Genomic DNA, 18,597 nt, shown 5'->3' on the forward strand with positions numbered 1-18,597 from the left:
CCACCTCCTCTCTCTCTCTCTCTCTCTCTCTCTCTGTGGCCAGCCATGGCTTCCGAAACAGTAAGTAAGCTGTGGTTTTTTGCTTCACTTTCCACTCACTCAAATCCAACAAAAGTTTATGAACCAAAGCCTATCATAAAGATAGGATTACAAGCTTTAAGTACATAGCTTAAGTTTTGAAAACAAAGCCGTGGATAGAAAGTTATGCTCTCTCAAAGTTGAAGCAAAAATCTGAAAACCCAGAAAATTTCAGCTTTTGACTGAATCTGCTACTGTTTTTGGCAAGCAATTTGACAAACCAAATCCTCTGAAATTTTACACACATAAATATGGATATATGAGCTTTACAAAGGTACTTTCGGGTTTTAAAACAAAGGCCTGAGCTGAAAGATATCAAGACGCAAAGTAGGTAAGAAAATTAGCTTTTCTGCAGAATTTGGCTGAATCTGCTACTGTTTTTGGCAAGCAATTTGACAAACAAAATGTTAACCAAATCCTCTGAAATTTAACACACATAAAGATGAATATATGAACTTTACAAAGGTATTTCGGATTTTAAAACAAAGGCCTGAGCTGAAAGATATCAAGACGCAAAGTAGGCAAGAAAATCAGCTTTTCTGCAGAATTCTGGACACCCAAAAGGATCCAAAATCTACTTTGGACACCCAAACTCAAAAGAACATAGTTCTTGAGCTACAACCACAATGATTCTAAAGTAGATTTTGGATCCTTTTGATTCAACTGTTTGTTGTGTTTAAAATGATTTCGTACTCTGGAAATCTGTTCATTTCCATTCTGAAGCTTTAGAATTGTTTTGTTACTTCAAAAGTCGAATTAAAGCTTCCAAAATCAAGTTTATTAGTTGCTGCAAATTTTTCCAGAATTCTGCAGAAAAACTGATTTTCTTGCCTACTTTGCGTCTTGATATCTTTCAGCTCAGGCTTTTTTTTTAAATCCGAAAGTACCTTTGTAAATTTCATATATCCATCTTTAAGTGTGTTAAATTTCAGAGGATTTGGTTAACATTTTGTTTGTCAAATTGCTTGCCAAAAACAGTAGCAGATTCAGCCAAATTCTGCAGAAAAGCTGATTTTCTTGCCTACTTTGCGTCTTGATATCTTTCAGCTCAGGCCTTTGTTTTAAACCCGAAAGTACCTTTGTAAAGCTCATATATCCATATTTATGTGTGTAAAATTTCAGAGGATTTGGTTAACATTTGGTTTGTCAAATTGCTTGCCAAAAACAGTAGCAGATTCAGCCAAAAGCTGAAATTTTCTGGGTTTTCAGATTTTTGCTTCAACTTTGAGAGAGCATAACTTCCTATCCACGGCTTTGTTTTCAAAACTTAAGCTATGTACTTAAAGCTTGTAATCCTATATTTATAATAGGCTTTGGTTCATAAACTTTTGTTGGATTTGAGTGAGTGGAAAGTGAAGTAAAAAACCACAGCTTACTTACTGTTTGGGAAGCCATGGCTGGCCAGAGAGAGAGAGAGAGAGAGGTGGGGTGTTAAATGGAATTTCCAGTTGAAAAATATGTCCAGTCAGCAACTTAACCACTGATTTGGACGGTGACTTAACGGATGGACCTAATTGTGTGACATTGGATAGTTAATGGAGTAATCGATTGAAATTGAAAGTTAATAGAGTAAACTGTCGAGCGCATGAAAGCTAATGGAGTGACCAATAATTTCTCCATTTTTAATTTTTTTAATCCTTACATTTGAATATTAGGGTCAGTAAGTGATTATTGAGGATTGATAAATGATTATTGTGGTCAGTAAGTTATTATTTGAGGTTTGTAACCTGATTATTGAGGGTCAACAAATGATTATTGGGTGTCAGTAACTGAAAATTAAGTGATTATTAGGTGTCAGTAACTGAAAACTAAAGGTTATTAAGGTCAGTAACTCGATTATTAGGGTCAGTAATTCGATTATTTTCTGGTAAATCTTCTTTTCTATTACATTAAGCTGAAATAAGTTGATTATTAGGGGTCAGTAATTGATTATTAAGAGTCAGTAATTGATTATTGGGAGTCAGTAACTAAATTATTGGGTCAATAACTGATTATTGGGGGTCAGTAACCAAGTTATTGGGGGTCAGTTATTGAATTACTGGGGTCAGTAACTTAGTTACCGGTGACCGGAGAAAAATTGAGTTATTGGGGATCAGTAACCGAGTTACCGGTGACCGGGGAAATCCGGCAAGCAAAGTCCGGCGACCGGTGACCGGAGTCCGGCGGCTGTTGACGGGAGTCCGGCGGCCGATGACCGGAGTTCGGTGAGGTTCCGGCCAATTATTCCCTCTCTTCCACTTTCTCTCTCTATGCATGTTTAAGGGGTAAAGATAAAATAGTCTTAAAATAATATAGTTTGTTAAGACTTTAGTAAAGATTTGTGTATTTTGGTATAAAGATTTATGCATTTAGGCATAAAAAAAGTTACCTTATATTGAAATGGAATAATAAAAAAGATTGTCATTGGAATGAGAAATGAGAGGTTTAAATTAGTACTAAATGGACGTTTTTCCTAATAAAAATAGGGCCAAGCATAGAACTTATGATAATTATATATTTCAGTGAGGAAGTTTACATTATCGCATAGACCAGTTCTTGGAATATTCGTGCAGAATCTCATACATACATATAAGGACATTGATGCATTGGATTCAATCATATATAAACCCAAGTAGATGAGTATATATCATATCATTTAGATTGTCTTCAACCTTGAATTGCTTAATTTTAGTTTGTTCTGTAATTTTATTTCTTCAACTTCGGCAGTGAACGTTGACCACAAATGTATGAGAAAATGTCTAGGAGATGCCTCCCCAGATAAGACCCTTACTTACCAATCCAAGACTGAGACCAAGGGAGGATCCCATACTATTAGGCCATGTTTGGTTCATGGAATCAAACAATTGGGAAAGAAAAGTAATGACAAAGGAAGTAGGAAAGGAAAGTAATTCTCATATGAAAGGAAAATTGTGTGGAAAATGGTTCTCTCTTTCCACCCCAAGGATTCACTATCTTTTCCTATGTCAAAGAAAATTCAAACAACTCCTTTGCTTTCCTTTCTATTTCTTGAACCGAACTAAGCCTAATTGTTTGAAAATGGAGTGATGGCTAATAAGCTGGTCAAATTTATTTTCAGTTTAGCAATTAAGAATAGACTATAGAGATATATAATACAAGGCAATGTCTTAAATTCTTGATCGTTCAAGGACATGTTCGAAATATTAATCAGGCGACTGAGTTTTTCTAATCTCACATTGCGTTTCTACACAGACACACACACACGCATGTAAGAGGAATCAATACACAAAAGAATCTACGAATTCTAGTAACTAGCTTGTTTTCTCATCCATTACCAAATAGAGCTGCCTACTAAGTTGAGGGCTTGAGCCGTATTAGGAATATCTCACCAATACGAAGCTTGAGCTTCATCATTCAATTATTCACTTGATGATCTGCTTAGTTACAACTCTTCGAGAATAATTTTGACTCATTCGGTACTAGAATGCTACAAAAAATCAAGAAAAAAACCCGAGCATGTGATAATGAGGGCGCTCGTTGAAAATGAAAGATTCTTTTCTGAGGGGGACGTGGAGTCATGGACCATTAATAATCAAATCTAGTATATAGGGAAGGCGAACCTGCAGTTGCGTACGATAGGAGGCACTGTATCGATCGTCTATAGATCACTGTTTCCTTCTCTACAAATACAACATGTTTAACCTATCTAACAATGTCGACGGTCCTAACTATAATGATTTAATTACCCGATATAGTCTTCTAGAATGTCGTCTATAGCTGGCGGGTTTGGATCCATAAATACACAAACTTGAACGTCAAGAAGCTTCACAGACTTGCACCTAGCTAGCAGCCATGTTTGTCAAGCTTTCAGTTCTCCTGGTGCTACTACTACTTCTGACACCAGCAGAAGGCCAAGACTTCATCTACAATAATGGTTTCAATGACCGTTCTGGCCTTAATCTCGCTCTAGACGGCATAGCAGAGATCACACCAGAAGGTCTGTTGAAGCTTACAAACGACACCAAACAGAAAAGCGGCTATGCATTCTACCCTAACCCAGTAACCTTCAAGAACTCAGACAACGACACCGTTTTCTCCTTCTCTACCAACTTTGTCTTTGCCATTCAATCGCAGTACGCTGATCTCAGCGGCCATGGGATCGCTTTTGTTATCGCTCCGACGAGAGGCCTCCCCGGAGCTCGGCCTAGCCAGTACTTGGGCTTGTTCAACGAGTCCAATACTGGCAATCTCACCAATCATGTTTTTGCTGTGGAGCTTGACACGATCCAGAGCACGGAGTTTCATGACATCAATGACAACCATGTTGGGATCGACATCAATGGCTTGGACTCTGTCAAATCTGCTCCTGCTGGTTATAATTTTAGTGGCGGGTTCAAGAACTTGACTCTTATCAGTGGTAAAGAAATGAGAGTTTGGGTTGAATATGATGGTACCAAGAAGCAGATTGAAGTTACTATGGCTCCAATTGGTGTTGCAACTAAGCCCCCAACTCCACTTTTGTCTTTGAAATATAACCTTTCCTCAGTTCTCAACAAAACCATGTATATTGGCTTTTCCTCTTCAACTGGCTCAGTCCTCACATCCCATTATGTTGTGGGTTGGAGCTTTAGGATGAATGGCCAAGCACAAGATCTTATAGCTTCCAAGTTTCCCAAGTTGCCTAGGATTGAAGGTAAAAAGAGGTCCATGCTTTTCACCTTTGGTGTGCCTCTGCTTTCTGTGAGTTTGGTTTTGCTATTAGTTTCTGGTGTGCTCTATATCATAAGGAGGAAGAGGAAGTTTGCAGAAGTGCTTGAAGATTGGGAGCTAGAGTATGGTCCTCAGAGGTTTAAGTACAAAGAGTTGTATATAGCCACCAAAGGGTTCAGGGAAAAGGAGCTTTTGGGAACTGGGGGATTTGGTAAAGTCTATAGAGGTATATTACCCTCCTCTAAAATTGAGATTGCAGTGAAGAGGGTATCACATGAATCAAGACAGGGGATGAAGGAATTTGTAGCAGAAATTGTTAGTATTGGCCGGCTCCGTCACCGGAATTTGGTTCAACTCTTGGGATATTGCAGGTATGGTCTTGAAATTTCGATAATTGTCTCTTTAAATTTCCCTAATTCTCTGTTAACGTCAGTACATCTTAATGAATTTATTCAAACTCACTTGATATATATATGTCTGATGTTAAACTTAAGTGTCAGTTACCAATAATATATATTGTTTACTTATTCTCTGAAAGTATCAATTTTGGGAACACTAAGATTTTTCAACATGTTATCACACCATTTGCATAAAGTCTCGAGTTCAGGTCTCTCATGTAATCAAATTGTGTCTCTTTTGATATGTTTCTCTCCGTATGCAAAATTTGGTTGTGGAAGATAAAACATTAATTTGATATACATTGTTAGCTCATTTCTTAACAACTTAAATTTTATGACGTACATAATAAGCGTGCACAAGATCAACACTGATGTTTAATGCTTGGTTGCAGGCGAAAAGGGGAGCTTCTTTTGGTGTATGACTATATGCCTAATGGAAGCTTGGACAAATACCTCTATGATCAACCTGAGGTGACTCTTAATTGGAATCAGAGGTTTAGAGTCATCAAAGGTGTGGCTGCAGGGTTGTTCTATCTTCATGAAGAATGGGAACAAGTAGTGATTCATAGAGATGTGAAGGCCAGTAATGTGTTACTAGATGGAGAACTAAATGGAAGGCTAGGAGATTTCGGGCTTGCAAGATTATATGACCATGGGACAGACCCTCAAACTACTCATATAGTTGGTACACTCGGGTACCTAGCCCCAGAGCACACAAGAACAGGTCGGGCGACCACGGGCACCGACGTGTTTGCTTTTGGGGCATTTTTGCTCGAAGTTGCTTGTGGAAAACGGCCTATTGAGATACAGGGTACAGAAGATGTGATTTTGGTTGATTGGGTATTTTCTTGTTGGAGTAGGAGTAACATCCTTGAGGCAAGAGATCAAAGCTTTGGTACAGAATTCGTAGCAGAGGAAGTGGAGTTGGTGTTGAAGCTTGGGCTTTTGTGCTCTCATTCAGAGCCAGCGGCGAGGCCAAGCATGCGACAAGTCATTCAGTACTTAGCCGGTGATGTTACCTTGCCGGAAGTGTCACGTCTCGGGTTTTCTTCCAGTGGGTTAACCTTTGCGCACCATGAAGGTTTTGATGACTATGCAATGTCGTACCAGTCTTCTTTAGGCAAGGGGTTCTCCGGTTCATCATATGTTGCAGAGTCGGCATTACTTTCAGGTGGTCGTTGATTCCAAGCAATCAGTATATATCTTGTTCAAAACTTGGATTCAAAAGCCATATTTGTATACACCTTTAGATAGGTTATATATGTAGCCTTTTTGAGTAATGAAAAATAATTTAGTTTGGTGACGTGAATTCGACTTGGAAATACTAATCGTTACTTTGATTTATTGATCAAATCAACAATGAGGAAGTCAAGAGTTCGAATTCATTGAAACACGGGACTCTCGTTACGAGAAGCAGTTGAGGTTGGGATAGAAAACCGTAAACGTTATATTTTCACTAGTCAATATTAATGGAAGTCATCGAACCAATACTTGTTATTGCCTAACATCTTATTGAATATCAAATGTAATGTGTTCCCTTACTAAAGAACAGGGACAAAAACTGGGAATGAGTGACAACAAGAGTGAATCTCCCCGAAAGTAGTGAAGTCTGTCAAACACAAGCTTTTGCGTTATAAGCCTGTCCAATGCATATATAGACATTACCAGTGTAAAACCGTGTGGAGAGTAAAAGTGAAATAGTTCATTGGACTCAAAATAGACTCTTTTTTTTTGTTTGAACAGGATAGATTATATACTTCATCAATAGCCAAAAGACACATACATCATATGTCGTCCTCCACAGAGTATGTTAAGAGAGGCTTACAAGCACCATGACATGTACCTTTATTAGTTACACATATGATCAAAAAGAGCCCAAAACAAAAGAAAACAATATCGCTACCTAAATCTCTAGAACATAATATTAGCTGCCTAAGACCTCAATTGGTGCACCTAATAAGCTTAAGAAAATAAGTAGCAAAACTAACTCTGATGTTCGGGTTGAGAACAACCCAAGACCTACGTCTTGCCTGTGCCTTTAGCATCAGGGCAAGCCTTAACACCAACTGCAACTGAATCCACCTTAGTGGGCCCAAATTCACACCCATCGGACCTAATAAGTGGGAGTCCAATCACTAGATCCAGCCCAGTCAACTCAGCCGTGGTCAACCCTAGGTTAGGGTGTCCCGTCGTAGAAGCTAGGTCAGCCTCTCTGACGACCTCGCTTGAAGCTCCAATTCAATCTCTGACGAAGCCATGTAGGGCTGCACCATCATAGCATTTGCCAGTTGTAACTCGTAACCACCATCTGGGTCTTTAGCCTCCATCGCCGCCACAAATTCGGGCCAACAAGGAGGTTTTCGACCTTTCGCATATGAAGCTTTGACAAAGGGCGCCAGAACACGTCCACCTACAACACCCTCAACTTCCAAAGAACTCCGTTGCTGGAACCTTATGGAAAGCTTTGCCGGCATTGCCGCCATTTTACCACTGTTGGAACGACGAAGCACGTGGCCAGCCGCCGTTTTAAAGAAACCTATGTTTCGTATTGTCAAGGTACTCTGAAAGACACGGAGCATAGACCTAGAAATTGGACTCAAAATAGACTTATTATAGCATATTAATTGTTTATTTGATAAAAATGTTTGAAAAGTGATACAACGACCCGGATATTTAGATCCAAACTTCAGCCGGATCCAAAAATTATATTGAGAAGCCTTAACGGGTCGGGTTCATATGGTGGGTATTATATTGGAGTCGGTTACTGCGTGGGGATTGATTGAGCTTAGAAATGCCGGTCAGGGCGGCAGAGACCTCCGCGCCTCCTCCACATCATTCAGGTATCACTGCACGAACCACCTTATCACTTGTTAGGGTTCTTACCCCAATTTGGATTATTTGAACGATCCCAGTTATTCACTGTTTCTGCTTCACTTGTTTAATGTGATCCCGAACTCTCATGTTTATTATGTGTGGCATCACTTTGAAGGTTCCACCTGTGGACAGACATCTCCTCCACCCTTTACCCTTTTAAGCGTTGGCCAGGTTTCTCTCTTTGTCTCTCACTTTTATTGTCTTTCTGAATTTGGAATCCCTGTGATTGTGATCAAATTAATGTTTAGGAATTGAATCGTGTAATCTATATTGAGAATGGGTACGAAAATCTGGAAGTATAAATGTCTACCTCTTCCATTAACTTACTGTAGCATTAAGTTAATGATTCTGTGGCAGGGCTTCTCGGGTACTCAGAATGTTTCGAGTCTGCAAAAAGATGAGGCTTGGAGAGTAAATGTTCGGATACAAGGGTGTGATCTTGAGAATGGTTATTTATGTGGAACCATGGAAGCACTTAATGTTCCCATGGCTGACACACCAGTAAGAAGTTTGCTCTTTTACTCTGATCATTGATCCTCATGTCATTGGTTTAGTATCAGATTTTCTTTAGTATATTCATTATTGGTTAAGCAGCTGTGGAGTGTTATGGAACTGGTGTATAAAGCATCTGTTGAGATAGTGGTCTAGGAAGGCTTTCATATAAGGAGATTTGTAGCCCATTGTTGTTTCCATTTTAGTAGCGATGTGATTGTCTGTACTCTATATTTTGCAATAGAAGTATATTTGATGGTCAGCCCCATACAATTAAATCAAAGCATGCATTCTTTGTCTTTGTTGGGTGCTGCAGCTGTTTAGTTTTCCTAATTTCAATTCTTCAGTCTTTCACTCACTGTCCTTGCCTCTTCGGATCCATTTAATCAAGGGAAACTGCATGTATCTTATAGCATAGATATGTTTCCTTTATTTTTGTTTTTTCATTTTTTTGGGTTTGGAATTAGGTTAGGCAACATGCTTAAGATATGCACACAACTTACTCTTTACATGTTAATGCTAGAGGTACTACTTTTTTCTTGACATTGCAATCTAGTTGTTTGTTTCTTCACCCCCAACCTCTTCGACATAAAGTGAATTTTGATCTGTTTTATCTTTCATTACTCGATTTTTTGCATAATGATTGATGTATCAAATAATGTTATCTCTTGATTCAAAAGAAATGTTGTATCTTCAGCATTGGAAGCCTTCATTGAGCATTTGCTTTCTTTTCAATGTGTGGTAGGTTGTCACCTTTTGGGAAGGGGAGATTGTTGACACCAAGAATTATACTTTCTTCACTGAAAAGTGGGAAGCAACGTATGTTGTTTTTTAGTTCTGTTATCTACAATAGGGAAAAGACCCATATGTAGATTGTGATGGTGATTAACGATCAAATGTTTGTGTAACATGTGACAGACAAGATGATGATATAAGGCACTGGACCAAATTTCCTTCTTTTTCTGCTCTGTTGGTAAGCTAAGGAGTCTTACTGTTGTCTTTTGTGTCTGAAGTTTTGTTATCTCCTAGCTAATTCTACAGTTTACAGAGCCAAGTGGAGGTTGATGGTGGCAAATCATTAGATCTCAGCAACTATCAGTACGTATTCATGGTAAGTTTGTTACTGGCGTATCACCTGTCAGTGAGCAAACATCAAACTTCAGATGAATTTGAGTTCTTTGATTTGCTGGTGCAGAGATGGAAGGAACAATACTTTGTGAATGTTGGCACAGACTGTGGTTTGACTATAGCCGGCTTTTACTATGTGTGTTTCTCATGTAGTGATGGCTCCATCAACGGCTACTATTATGATCCTAATAGCAGGTACCTTTCCTTCATTTTGTTGTTGGTCTATGAATTTGATGTATTGCTCTTTGCTTTGTTCAAAATATAATATGCTATTGTCTTCTTTCTATTTATGATGGGGATGTGCTTATGCTTAGGAAGTAATTGAACACTTTTCATACCATTCACCGTCGTCTTGGTTTACTTTTTCACTTCATTAGTTTATTGCAGCTTATTAACTGATAAATGCTATGTGAACCAACCTGCAGTCCGTTCCAGAAACTTGAGCTGAAATCCACAAATGAGGGAAGATTTGGAGTCAGTTTTTCGTCATATGAACTGCAATAGTATTATCATACATATATCATCTTTGTTGTACAAGCATGATAGACTTTGACAGTATGTTAGTAATGGCACTTCATGGAGCTGTGTGGTGATTACCATATACCGGTGACTTCAAGATTATATGAAATCATGCATTTGGTTGTGAATTTTTGATTACAAGTGAGAAATACAGGAAAGTCCAGTTCTATCTCTATGATTCTTGGCATCATCTTCCGTTTGTTTGGCATTTAATTCTCTCCGGTACTTACAACCTAGAAAACGGTAATTGGGGTATGCAGAGTTGAGAGAATTGGGCCTAGCCCGGGCAACAGTAAAGTGGTAAACTAGACTACTGGAGTTGCCAGTAATACTGTTTGTCTAAAAGGTCCAAGAGAGGCAGTAGTCCAGGGTAACTTCAAGGATAAACAACTCGATCAGTGATTTGTTTCTTCTCTCTTTAGCAAAATAATAGGACCCTTTACATGAATCAAAGTTCCACTTTGAAAAATGTTCCAGTATCAAATTATACAGAACAAGTGAAAAATTTACATTTTGAGTTTGGAATTGACATTGTCAAAAATGACCTCCCATGTCTAGCAGTTGACAGTTGCAACTTGAGCCAAAAGCAATAAAGATAGTAAATCTTATTTTTGTGATATAAAAAGTGTTTATAAGTTATAACCACATGGTGTGGTAAAGTTAGTCGGGCTGTTTAGTATGAAATCGTCGTATTAAGGGTTCGAGTCCTAACTCCTATGAGTTTGTGGCCAGCAAGTTTGAGGAGGCATCCACGTTAAGAATTCGAGTCCCAGGGGCGGAGCCAGGTTGAAGGATTAAGGGGGGCGAGATATAAAATATGAAAACAATGTAACATTTTCAAATCAATAACAACATTATATATCAGTTGCATGCATCCGAATTTCTTTTTCATGCATAATTTGAACTCTATAAAAGTATATTTGTTGTATGTAAAGCTAATAGTTAATAAGATATAAAGTAAATAGCATACAAAAAAGCTAGAATTGATTAACTTTTGATGCGTCAAGGTTAGAAAATTGTATAAATCAAAATCAAAATCAAAATTGCTGAGCTAAAACCCTTCTTTTGGTGTGATAACATTATTGGAAAGGGGGCCAAACCTTTATAATTATAGAGCTAACCCCTTTTATCTTATTGAAAACGCAATAAGCTGACATGTTTCGAGAAATTGTGGAGGGTGCCTTGGCATTAAGGTAGATCTGTCAATGTCGAGTCCTAACTCTCATCAGTTTGTGGTCAGCACGCTTGAGGAGCCTCTAGATTCGTGTGTCTGTGGCAGGAGATTAGTTTGATTTTGCTGGGATACTTTCGTGAATCTTGATCTAAATATTGATCATTAAGTTAATTAATTATTAACTTGCTAACGTAACCAAGGTTGCTTGCTATCTCACATCTGATTCAAAGAAAAACGGGTTGTAAACTTGTAATAGTTGCATTGGATGGGATTCAGTTAAAATGGCGGTTTTTGTTGGCAGGCAAATCAGCCAATCACTAAGGCCTCATGATCGATTATTCATGAATCATGAGTTAAAACGATCACATACGACTTGGACCAAACTCAACTAGAAGACAGCCCCACTCTCTCCCACTTTCAGTCATCTCATTCTCAACTTCAGTGCAATCAACGTTGATCTTAGCTGTTATAGACTCTCCTTAATAAACCCTACATTGAAGGCGATGGATGATGATGATGGAAGCCATTAATTCCCTTAAGTAGCTCACAGAGCCATCCTCGTGCATGGGTTCACGCAATTGGTAGCCACAGTGAAATTAAAAACCACCCTCTAAAAATCTAACCACGCACACGCTCTAGCTGTATTGCTGCATTTACCCCTTTCATGAGGGACGTCTCCCTCTTTTTATTTCCCTCTCTGCCTCTAACCACCCACTACTTGCTACAGTAACCACCACCTCTTCTTATATATATAGCCAACTTCCTCTCCATTTCACCATCAACAACAATGGTATCTTTCATGTTCTCTCTCTCCATCTGTCAAAGTACACAATATAAATCATAGGCAGAGAAAGATTGATGTTCCTGCATGTCAGAGCTGTCCCATATTATTGAATCTGCAGATTTTAGGCCACCTCGAAAACAATAATATTGTAGTATACCTGCTGCTGTTTCTGCTTCTCCAATTGGTTGAGAACTTGATCATATGGATCAAAGTTTGCTCTGCGATGAGGTGTGGCCTTCCAGCCCTTTGGCGACTGCTAAGAACTACATGATTGATTGTGAAACATTATCAATGTATGCAAGAAGTAAGCGAGACTATGATGAATCTTTTACCATATGCTTGGAGAAGGAGATGAGTTACATGCCCCAACCGAACTACGTAGAGAATCTCTGCTCAAATAATTTGGTCATTGCTAGGTTTAAAAGCATCCAATGGTTTGTCAAGGTTAGTAGTATTGAACTATTGATTACTTTTCAAGAAGAACCATGACTACCCTTTACTTTACTGATCAAGTTGTCTCCTGCTGTTTGTTTCACCAGTCTGGAAGCCGCTTGAACCTCTCCCTTGGAACTGTTTTCTATGCTGCAAACTATCTTGATCGATTCATATCTATGAATAATGTAAGCAAAATAATATACATGTATATATATATATGTGAGCGGAGGGAACACTATTAATTATTTATTTATCTCCCATTTCTATCTTTTCTAATCTTATATGTTTCCACAATTTGATGATGTTCCAGGCATGGAAATACTGGATGGTGGAATTGTTGTCCATTGCTTGCTTATCCATTGCCTCCAAGTTTAATGACACCTGCTCTCCTACCCTGCTTGAAATTCAGGTATGCTTCATTTTATTATTGTGTTATCAGTTGATAATTTGTTTCGGAATATTAAATTAAATTTTTTTTTTTACTATAATTTACTATATATATATATTTACTATTCTCAAGAAAACAAAAAAAATGCTATATATATATTTACTAATTCATTCATATGGTGATATATCTGAACTGAAGATGGAGGATCTGGACTACTCTTTTGATTCCAGCACAATCCAACGAATGGAAATGATGGTGCTAGAGGCATTAGGATGGCGCCTTGCTTCTACAACAGCTTATTCCTACCTAGAACTGATGTTATCATTGGTTAGTCTTGACCCCGGATCCTTCAAACCTCAAATTCAGGAACAGTTGATATCCAGATTCAACAATTTGCTTCTTGGATCTATTTCAGGTAGTATGTGAGTTACATATTTTGTGGCCACTTTTGTACATATCAGTGGTTATGGATCAAATAAACACTATGGAGTTTCGATCCCTAATTACTAAACCTAACCTTGATCGATCTCTTGAATCCGAAAACATTAATTTCAGACACATATTACCTGCAGTCTATCACAGAAAATAACCAATGTGTTTGAGTGTTTGATGATTATGTGTATATATACGTACATACTCATACTGACATGAATAGGGAATAATGAGTAACGGAATAACCAAATGTAAATGGTCCAGACTCGAAGTTGCTGGAGTTTAGGCCAAGCGTGGTTGCGATATCTGCTCTAAGTTGCAGCCTAGATAAGTCACTAATTTCAAGTACTGCGTCTGATACCTACCTGGCCTGTGCTACAAGTCTACTGGATAATGATCAAAAGGTTGAACATCCAAGTCCCGTTTCGCCCCCTTTTTGTTTTGTTTTTTGTTTCCTACTATTAATTTTCTGCTACTGTTTCACTGATAATTGGTTCTTCAACTTATTAGGCTGAGTTGGTCAAGTGCCAGAAGATCATGGAAGCACAATCAGTAGCTGATGATTGCTTATACAACTTATTAGCTTACGGAGCATTCCATTTCTGCCCTTCGAGTCCTACAACTGTGTTGCTCAAGGAGAAGATTAACCTTTCTCAGTATCATGTTGATTTCTCAGTCTTTAACTTGAGAGCTCCAAATGTGGACGCTGCAGAATCAACAAGGATCTGCCAGAAGAGAAAGAGGGAAGAGTGAAATTTTTTTTAAACAAACGGCTATGTTTCATTTTCCTTTTAATCTTTAACTTGTATGCAACTATTGTAACAACATACAGTGAGATTTATAGCCAAGAAAATCTTGGCCCAGAGTTTAAACAAACTCCAAGATATTTATCATACAAGAAATAAGAGCGAGCAAGCGGTTCTTCTAATCTACTACAAGCTATCATATTATTATTTCAGCGTGACTGTGGTTAGGCAATTAGTATACCGCAAATGTTTAATCTCTTAGTCGGAAATACATGACTAAACTATCTTCAAGCTAACATTGGCAGAGAAGCAGCAAACTACACAGCCTATTGATATTTTCTGTTTTCTGTAATGTTCTATCTCTTGTTCATGAGAATTAATACATGAACGAACTAGCTAGAAATACTATTCATGAAATGTGACCGGTAAGAGTTAAAGTTCAGAACTTTAATCAACCATACAGGAGAAGTTATTTCTGGCATGTCCTACCAGAAAAAGTCCAAAGTCCGCACACAAGTTAAACGACATCCATCATCACCATAAGTCATAACACAAAGCCTCCGAATATGAACGTGGAAAGCTCTTTGCCAAGTGTTCCATACAGTCCAACTAGATAAGGAAGCTAAAGGAACCAATAGCATCAGCGTTACATAGAACACAATCACCCAACAACGAAAAAATGGCAACTTCATCATCTACCATACTATCGTCTTCCTTTCTCCCTGCTAAGGTTTTAACAGCAAACAATCCAACCCAGCAAATCTGCAATCTCCCAAATGGGTCTTTGCGTCGCGCAGCCTCCACGAAACGTGCCTCCTTCAGCGTTCGAGCCGCCAAGCTTCCTCCTGGAGTATGTCGTTTGTTCACTTTGTCATTATAGATTGAGTAGTTTTCTATAGTTGTGATGATATGAACATAATGTGTATGAACACTCTCAGCTGGTGGTGCCAAAAGTAGAGCCGAAGTTTCAGGCCCCTTTTGCTGGGTTCACTAGGACTGCAGAAATATGGAACTCCAGAGCTTGTATGATTGGACTCATTGGAACCTTCGTTGTAGAATTGGTAAATTCTTCTTCTTTTCTTCTTATGGGATGGTATTGCTAATAGATGAAGCTCAGGAAGGTTTAGTTTCTAGCTGACATGGTTTTTATAATTTCCAGATATTGAACAAGGGGATACTGCAGCTGATTGGAGTTGAAATTGGGAAAGGTCTTGATATTCCCCTGTGATCATTCAATATGGGTATAAAAGTAACATTAATCGAAAGCGTTTTGTAATTCATCTGAAGTGGGTAACTCTGTTTTTGTACCTGAAGTAATTTGTGTGCAGACTCTTGTAATGTATGAAATTATGATAAAGCAGTTAAAAGTGCACCTTTGACCTTTCTGATCTTCTTATGTCAATCCTCAAGACTCTTGAACTTGTGATGTCATTAGTTGAACATGACTCTGTCTTATCAATCTTCAAAATAACAATAGCAGTATAGATGCAACAAAATCACCAAGAATATTGGTCTTACTAATTTATCATCTTTCCTACAAAATTTTGTTTCAAGAGGCATTATTCGAGTATGTATATAACTTCTGGCATAGATGCCTCTACATTATCGGTAGATAGGTACATAATGATACATATGCCAGAATGTCAAATGCTTGAAGCTACTTCATAGAGGGGTATGCTGCATATCTGCTGTATCATTAGGCAGTGCAAAGGGACTGATGGGATGGGAACAACTGTTCTCATTGCGCTGCATGCCATGAAAGAACCTTCAGCTGCCACTGCTGTCTGCGGATCCTAGGAATGAAAACACTACAGAACCCTGCTGATTCGAGCATCCACAATTGGAACTTTTAAAGATTTATCTGTATTAGATACATCTAGTGCTTCTGCCAATGAAAGCCGGCGGTTTCCCCATGCAGCCTCAGCCCACTTCTTCATTTTTTCTCCTTGATCCTTTCGGTTCTGTTGGACACAAAGTACGTCTGCATACCCACCTACACAATAACTTATCTATATCAATGAACATAACCTTTTCAGGACCTTCAAATTAAAAGGTCAACGTGTCAAAGAGAAGCAGCCTATTACAGGTTTCCACATAACAATGCAAAGAGTCAAAGACTGTTCATCTTGAAATTATAAGTTTATCACAGCTACTCATTGAAATATGTATTTTATGGTGGAAGCACCACCAAGATAAGAAAGAAAATTTTCTACTCAATCACCAATTATAGTCTCTGAATATGGATTTATCAAAATGCATTCTGAGACTGTTCAGAGGTTTAGTCATTACCTCTTGCAAGGGCCACTATATCACTTCTATCTGCCTTTGCTTCTGCACCTACACAATCCAAACAAGAGCCGCAACACAATTATGTAAAGGTTCTCCACAGAGAAAATGATGCCAGACTGCACAATTACACATACCTTCAGCCTCAAATGCTGGAGCTTTCAGCAAATCTATTGCCCTCCTATAAAGTCCCTGTCAATGAAAGCATGGAAATAAACATTATTGTAGCAAGAAGATGGCAAGAGGCACTCCAATGTATGGAAAAAGATGTGGATATCAAAAAAGTTCTGACCTCTTGGATCAATATAGAACTGGAATGCTCTTGGACTGCTTTACGCCGAAACATGAGAGCTATGCAGGTTAAAATAACACCTACTTTGGGATGATGAGAGCCTATACACAAACAATGAAGCCACAGGAGCAACAAGCATATCAGTCACTAAAGTTATGAAACTACTTTACGCTTCATAAGAAAAGTATAATCAGAGCAACAGACCAAAATGTTCCTCTGTTTTAGTCAAAGCTCTTGTTAAAATCTCCTCAGCATCACCGAAGTTCCTAAAAGAACAAAATTCATGAGGAAGCTAGACAGAAATTGCAAAAGGAGACGTTCAAGTTTCAACGGTAATCAACAGCTTACCCTGCATGAGCCTCCAGTTGTCCCAACGCACATGTGGCCGCTAACAAAACTTTGTCTGACGACATATTACCAGCTGCTAATGAACTTGGGTCACTGAACTCTTCATTCCTGGAATCATTTTGGATAATTTTCTGGTAAACCTTCTTCGCCATCTCATAGCTCTGTCTGGCATGCAAGAGCTCTCCAAAGAATAAAGCAGTACTACCTACAACCTTTTGATTAATGATATTATGTAGAAGCTTGAAAAATGGGTCAACACAGTCACATTCAAATTAACCATACCAGTAAATTCTTCAACTTCCTCAACATTTCTCTCCACTTCTCGAATGAAAAGTTCACCTGCAGAACCCAAAGCTCCAAATTTCAATTTATGTCCTGAGACTCAGTCATATAGTAACTAGTTAAAGAAAATGTGAGAGAGAAAAAAAAAAAACAAAGGGTACCTTTAGCTACATCTTTACTTATTCCAAGATTACCATGCACAAGCTCAACAAGTCCTTTTACTGCTACGGCTCGAGTATATCCCTCGGAATCACTAGATTCATCATTTTTCTCCGCAAGTTCTAAGCATTTATCAGCAAGAACTGATGAGGTATGATCCTATATAGTGAGAACCCATCTTTACTAAATCAAAACAATACAAGAAAATACAAAAACGATATCAAATGGTACTTGCAATGATGTACCTGCTTCAACTCTAAGTGCAGTCCAACTAGCGCCTCCAACGCGGCAACTATAACACAAGCCAGAAAACTTCATCAGTCAGTAACTCTTTCTATCAAGGCAAACTCAAAGCATAAGGTGCTTACTCCTAACACCAACTGAAGAGCTGCTCAAGTCTTCAACTTTTTGCAGCTTCTCTATAGCTTCATCAAGCTTTCCTCTGAAATAATCGAATTCGACCCAAGATAAGTCTCTTAATCCATTAAACACACTACTCAATTGGGTAATTGGGTTTCCGAATTACCAAAAACACAAAGAAAACAAAAGGTACAACCTTTCAGATAACAAAGTAGACATAGCCATTAAGACCATTGCCCTTGAATTATGAGTAGCAAGGTCCTGGCCTTCACTAGGCTGAGATGAAAGGCACTGTTCCAACACAAGCTGAGCTTGACCGTACGATTCATCTACATTTAATCAAAATCAAACTGAATTGCAAACTTTATGGAGAAAACAGAAAAGGGTATTGAGGAGCAGAGTTGGAAAGGGACCTGATTTCTGAGACCTGGCGAGAGAGACGGCGTAGTTGATCATCTGAAGAGCAACTGGGTTGGCGTTAATCCCATCGTGGAGGAGTCTGGACGGCGGAGATCGAGCGAGGAGGGAAGGGCGGAGCTTGGCGGAGGTGCGGGCGGCGACGATGGCCGCTGCTCGTGAAAGCGCAGTGCGTATCATCGTGGTTTGCTGAGAGAAAGTCCAAAACCTCGAACAGGAACACGGGGGTTTTAGGTTGCGGTTATAAGAAAAAGGAACAATCTTGATCTCTGTTACATGACGTGTTACTTATTAAGTGGAAAACTCGGCACTAGCTCTCTGTTTTTTTTTTTTTTTT

At 38.6% G+C, this 18,597-nt stretch overlaps 5 protein-coding genes across 5 annotated transcripts; 4 read left to right on the top strand and 1 right to left on the bottom strand.

Moving 5' to 3' along the window:
- The first annotated feature begins 3,888 nt into the window (after window positions 1–3,888).
- Window positions 3,889–6,446, top strand: LOC101310048 (L-type lectin-domain containing receptor kinase IV.1-like). The gene is made up of 2 exons (XM_004305141.1): window positions 3,889–5,117; window positions 5,537–6,446. The coding sequence occupies exons 1-2, from the start codon at window positions 3,889–3,891 to the stop codon at window positions 6,324–6,326; spliced, it is 2,019 nt and encodes a 672-aa protein (XP_004305189.1). The 3' UTR covers window positions 6,327–6,446.
- A 1,396-nt stretch (window positions 6,447–7,842) lies between these two features.
- Window positions 7,843–10,328, top strand: LOC101298909 (glucose-induced degradation protein 4 homolog). The gene is made up of 8 exons (XM_004302709.1): window positions 7,843–7,984; window positions 8,134–8,189; window positions 8,376–8,519; window positions 9,256–9,329; window positions 9,429–9,483; window positions 9,559–9,621; window positions 9,706–9,833; window positions 10,064–10,328. Exons 1-8 carry the CDS (start codon window positions 7,936–7,938, stop codon window positions 10,140–10,142), a joined length of 648 nt encoding a protein of 215 aa, XP_004302757.1. The 5' UTR covers window positions 7,843–7,935; the 3' UTR covers window positions 10,143–10,328.
- A 1,988-nt stretch (window positions 10,329–12,316) lies between these two features.
- Window positions 12,317–14,123, top strand: LOC101310340 (putative cyclin-D7-1-like). Its single transcript, XM_004305142.1, has 5 exons — window positions 12,317–12,559; window positions 12,655–12,735; window positions 12,861–12,959; window positions 13,137–13,265; window positions 13,881–14,123. The coding sequence occupies exons 1-5, from the start codon at window positions 12,317–12,319 to the stop codon at window positions 14,121–14,123; spliced, it is 795 nt and encodes a 264-aa protein (XP_004305190.1).
- Window positions 14,124–14,664: 541 nt separating this feature from the next.
- Window positions 14,665–15,601, top strand: LOC101307224. The gene is made up of 3 exons (XM_004302737.1): window positions 14,665–14,966; window positions 15,055–15,177; window positions 15,276–15,601. The coding sequence occupies exons 1-3, from the start codon at window positions 14,796–14,798 to the stop codon at window positions 15,342–15,344; spliced, it is 363 nt and encodes a 120-aa protein (XP_004302785.1). The 5' UTR covers window positions 14,665–14,795; the 3' UTR covers window positions 15,345–15,601.
- A 286-nt stretch (window positions 15,602–15,887) lies between these two features.
- LOC101313816 lies at window positions 15,888–18,472 on the bottom strand. The gene is made up of 12 exons (XM_004302675.1): window positions 18,257–18,472; window positions 18,040–18,172; window positions 17,852–17,925; window positions 17,729–17,775; window positions 17,486–17,642; window positions 17,325–17,381; window positions 17,043–17,247; window positions 16,899–16,960; window positions 16,695–16,795; window positions 16,540–16,594; window positions 16,406–16,453; window positions 15,888–16,109 (listed from the first exon to the last, which is right to left on the bottom strand). Exons 1-12 carry the CDS (start codon window positions 18,438–18,440, stop codon window positions 15,925–15,927), a joined length of 1,308 nt encoding a protein of 435 aa, XP_004302723.1. The 5' UTR covers window positions 18,441–18,472; the 3' UTR covers window positions 15,888–15,924.
- Window positions 18,473–18,597: the final 125 nt, after the last annotated feature.

The sequence above is a fragment of the Fragaria vesca genome, linkage group LG6 (genome assembly GCF_000184155.1).
Source record: "Fragaria vesca subsp. vesca linkage group LG6, FraVesHawaii_1.0, whole genome shotgun sequence".
NCBI lineage: Eukaryota > Viridiplantae > Streptophyta > Magnoliopsida > Rosales > Rosaceae > Fragaria > Fragaria vesca.

What these genes read in the sequence shown, in the direction of transcription:
- LOC101310048 (XM_004305141.1), top strand. Translation starts at nt 3,889, where the DNA reads ATGTTTGTCAAGCTTTCAGTTCTCCTGGTGCTACTACTACTTCTGACA. An exon ending in CAACTCTTGGGATATTGCAG is followed by an intron (nt 5,118 to 5,536) that starts GTATGGTCTTGA and finishes GCTTGGTTGCAG; the next exon opens with GCGAAAAGGGGAGCTTCTTT.
- LOC101313816 (XM_004302675.1), bottom strand. Translation starts at nt 18,440, where the DNA reads ATGATACGCACTGCGCTTTCACGAGCAGCGGCCATCGTCGCCGCCCGC. An exon ending in CTCTTCAGTTGGTGTTAGGA is followed by an intron (nt 17,776 to 17,851) that starts GTAAGCACCTTA and finishes CTTGTGTTATAG; the next exon opens with TTGCCGCGTTGGAGGCGCTA. An exon ending in GTTCTATATTGATCCAAGAG is followed by an intron (nt 16,595 to 16,694) that starts GTCAGAACTTTT and finishes TTTCATTGACAG; the next exon opens with GGACTTTATAGGAGGGCAAT.
- LOC101307224 (XM_004302737.1), top strand. Translation starts at nt 14,796, where the DNA reads ATGGCAACTTCATCATCTACCATACTATCGTCTTCCTTTCTCCCTGCT. An exon ending in CCGCCAAGCTTCCTCCTGGA is followed by an intron (nt 14,967 to 15,054) that starts GTATGTCGTTTG and finishes GAACACTCTCAG; the next exon opens with CTGGTGGTGCCAAAAGTAGA. An exon ending in GAACCTTCGTTGTAGAATTG is followed by an intron (nt 15,178 to 15,275) that starts GTAAATTCTTCT and finishes TATAATTTCCAG; the next exon opens with ATATTGAACAAGGGGATACT.
- LOC101310340 (XM_004305142.1), top strand. Translation starts at nt 12,317, where the DNA reads ATGGATCAAAGTTTGCTCTGCGATGAGGTGTGGCCTTCCAGCCCTTTG. An exon ending in CTACCCTGCTTGAAATTCAG is followed by an intron (nt 12,960 to 13,136) that starts GTATGCTTCATT and finishes TCTGAACTGAAG; the next exon opens with ATGGAGGATCTGGACTACTC. An exon ending in TAGAACTGATGTTATCATTG is followed by an intron (nt 13,266 to 13,880) that starts GTTAGTCTTGAC and finishes TCAACTTATTAG; the next exon opens with GCTGAGTTGGTCAAGTGCCA.
- LOC101298909 (XM_004302709.1), top strand. Translation starts at nt 7,936, where the DNA reads ATGCCGGTCAGGGCGGCAGAGACCTCCGCGCCTCCTCCACATCATTCA. An exon ending in ACTATCAGTACGTATTCATG is followed by an intron (nt 9,622 to 9,705) that starts GTAAGTTTGTTA and finishes TTGCTGGTGCAG; the next exon opens with AGATGGAAGGAACAATACTT. An exon ending in TATTATGATCCTAATAGCAG is followed by an intron (nt 9,834 to 10,063) that starts GTACCTTTCCTT and finishes ACCAACCTGCAG; the next exon opens with TCCGTTCCAGAAACTTGAGC.